This window comes from Nicotiana tomentosiformis, chromosome 8 (genome assembly GCF_000390325.3).
Source record: "Nicotiana tomentosiformis chromosome 8, ASM39032v3, whole genome shotgun sequence".
Lineage (NCBI taxonomy): Eukaryota > Viridiplantae > Streptophyta > Magnoliopsida > Solanales > Solanaceae > Nicotiana > Nicotiana tomentosiformis.
Genome location: NC_090819.1, coordinates 128,021,646 through 128,024,535, shown reverse-complemented (window position 1 = coordinate 128,024,535; position 2,890 = coordinate 128,021,646). Strand labels below are relative to the sequence as shown.

General features: G+C 38.5%; 1 protein-coding gene across 1 annotated transcript; it reads left to right on the top strand.

The window, feature by feature from the left end:
- Positions 1 to 1,406: 1,406 nt before the first annotated feature.
- LOC138898130 (uncharacterized) lies at positions 1,407 to 2,210 on the top strand. Its single transcript, XM_070184167.1, has 2 exons — positions 1,407 to 1,585; positions 1,727 to 2,210. The coding sequence occupies exons 1-2, from the start codon at positions 1,407 to 1,409 to the stop codon at positions 2,208 to 2,210; spliced, it is 663 nt and encodes a 220-aa protein (XP_070040268.1).
- The last annotated feature ends 680 nt before the right edge of the window (positions 2,211 to 2,890 follow it).

Genomic DNA, 2,890 nt, shown 5'->3' with positions numbered 1-2,890 from the left:
AGACCAAAAAAAGTACCTATAGTTTCCTTTAGGAGCTCGGTTGGAGCTCGAATTCAAGGTGACGAAACTCCTAAGGCAGCAACAATGGCTTCCCCTGTGCAAATGGCTGAAGAGATTAGATCTGCGGAAATAGGATCTACATCAAACCCTAGTGGAATTTCAAAGAAGCTGAACATGACTGAACCTCTGAAGAATACTACAGAGGCAATAACTCAGAGAAATACAGAATTGGAGGCAGTGGGAATCAATGAAGCAGTGACTTCAGAGCAGAAATCAACTGAACAAATAGCAGAGGAAGCAAAGCCGGTGGGTGCATGGACAAATCTGTTCAAAGGAAACAGATCTACAACAAATAGTATGACACTATCCTACATCCCACCACAAATTGTAAATGGCCAAACCGTGGTACAATTAGAAGCAGAAGAAGGTGAACCAGAGGAGGAAAAATGAAAGTGTGCTTTAATTGCCTATATCATAGGAGAGACACCAGGATATAATGTCATGAGCAGGTATATTAGTCAAAATTGGTTGAATATAGAAATACCGAATGTCTATTTGCATGAAGAGGGATATTATGTGGTTCGATTCAACTCAATTACTGATATGCACACTGTTTTTTATGCTGGACCATACACCATTAGTAATCGTCCTATAATTTTGAAGCCTTGGACGGCGGATTTTGATTTCAATAAAGAATTTCTCACTGAGATCCCCTTATGGGTCAAATTCCCCAATCTTCCAATGAGTTATTGGAGTAGTAAATCCTTGGGTAGGATAGCAAGTGCTTTAGGAACCCCTTTGTTTGCAGATGAGTGTACCACAAATAAAATAAGGATATCCTTTGCAAGAATGTTGGTGGAAGTAAACATCAGTCATCCACTTCCCTCTGAAGTTACAGCGGTTGATCCAAAAGGCAGACATTTTCAACAAGTTGTGACATATGATTGGTAGCCTTAGTAGTGTGAAATATGTCAATTAGTAGGTCATATTTGTCGTGAAAAGGATAAAGGGGATTTGCAACAGATCCCTCAACCCAAAGGAAAGAGGAATACTAAAGCTATTACACAATAATGGAGGTGCAAAGAACCAGTGCAAATAGTTTCAACAGGTGGTGATCAAGCAGAATCATCTGGCGAGGGCAAGCAACAGAGCCAACAGAAGAATGAACAGAAAAGTACTCATCCTGTTAATAGAGTGGAAGGGAGACCAGAAAAGAGCAGAGGGAAAGCTTTGGAAGTAAGCCCAGAGTTCAATCTATAAAACTTTCCCATCCTATGCTCTGTTCCAACCAAGAATAGGTTTGAAGTGCTACATGGAGGAATAAGTGAAGTCCAAGGTCTACCCCTGGATAGAGGAGGGGGTTCCAAAACTATCTAATGAATTGGATATTTTGGAATGTTAGAGGAATGAATAAGCGGTATAAGCAGAAGGAATTGAGGAATTACTTGACAAATAAAAAAATAAGACTGGCAGGGCTTATAGAAGCAAGAATAAAGAAGCACAATTCCTTGAAGATTAGAAAAAAAATAGTTCCTAACTTGGAGATGTTTACTAACTACCAAACTGCAGCAAATGGAAGATTGTGGTTGGTCTGGGACCCATAGTGGTGTAAAGTGAATCTGTTGAAAGTTGAAGCCCAAATTATACACTGTGAGTTCATAAGCAAAGTAGGGGATCTGAATTGTTGCCTCACCATAGTATATAGTTTCAATACTATTGAGCACAGGAAAGCACTATGGGATAACTTGAGAGGAGCAACTGTAGGTATCAATAAACCTTGGCTTGTGGTGGGAGATTTTAATGCAGTTATGTGCCAGGATGATCGACTATTTAGTAATTCAATTACATATACTGAAATCAAAGAGTATTCTGCATGCATGCATGAATTTCTTATAACAGAAATACAATGGAGAGGAGACTACTATACCTGGTCCAATAAACAGCTAGGATCAGACATAATTTATAGTAGATTGGATAGGGCCTTTGGAAATCATGAATGGATGATGGAACGGGGGCACCTGATAATGGAATATGATGTACCTTTCATATCAGACCATGCCCCTATGCTACTAACATTGGCTTCTTCTAGCAGTAATATCAAGGTACCTTTCAAATCTTTCAATGTATGGGCCAATCATGAGGAGTTTCTGAAGATAGTAGAGGAGATCTGGCAACAATCACATTCCATAGTGAAGGTGAAGAACATTTGAGTGAAATTGAAGTGTCTCAGACCAGTTCTAAAGAGGCTAAATAATGTGAAGTTTAAATTCATTAATCAGAAAATAGAAAAGGTCAGGCAAGAGCTAGTGATCACTCAAGAGCAAATATACATGAAGAGTAATACTGAATTATTGGGAAAAGAAAGAGAGTAAATACAAAACTTAGAGAAATGGTCCATGATTGAAGAAAGTGCTTTGCAGCAGAAGTCCAAGGCTAACTGGATCAAGTTAAGGGTTTCTAATACCAAATTATTTTCAGCCCTGATCAAGGAGAGGACTCAAAGAAAGCAGATAACAGAACTTACATCACTCAGCAACAAAAAGTTATCTGAGCCAAAGGAAATCAAAGAGGAAATAGTGATTTTTTACAAAGGCTTGATGGGATCTGCAGCTCATACATTACCGGCAGTTAACAAGATCACTATGAGGAAAGGACCAACCATCTCACATCAGCAAAGAATAAGACTATGTGCAAATGTGACTGAACAAGAGATCTATGAAGGCTTATCCTCAATTGGAAATGACAAATCACCAGCTGTGGACGGATATAATGCATATTTTTTCAAGAAAGTATGATCCATAGTGAAATCAGAAGTTATAGAAGCTATAAAGGATTTCTTCAAAACTGGGAAATTGTATAAGGCAATAAACTATACAGCCATCACTCTGAT

Excerpts from the sequence above, each read along its gene's own strand:
- LOC138898130 (XM_070184167.1), top strand. The coding sequence starts at position 1,407 with ATGAATAAGCGGTATAAGCAGAAGGAATTGAGGAATTACTTGACAAAT. Across the intron at positions 1,586-1,726 it reads GCAGCAAATGGAAGATTGTG|GAAAGCACTATGGGATAACT; the intron begins GTTGGTCTGGGA and ends TATTGAGCACAG.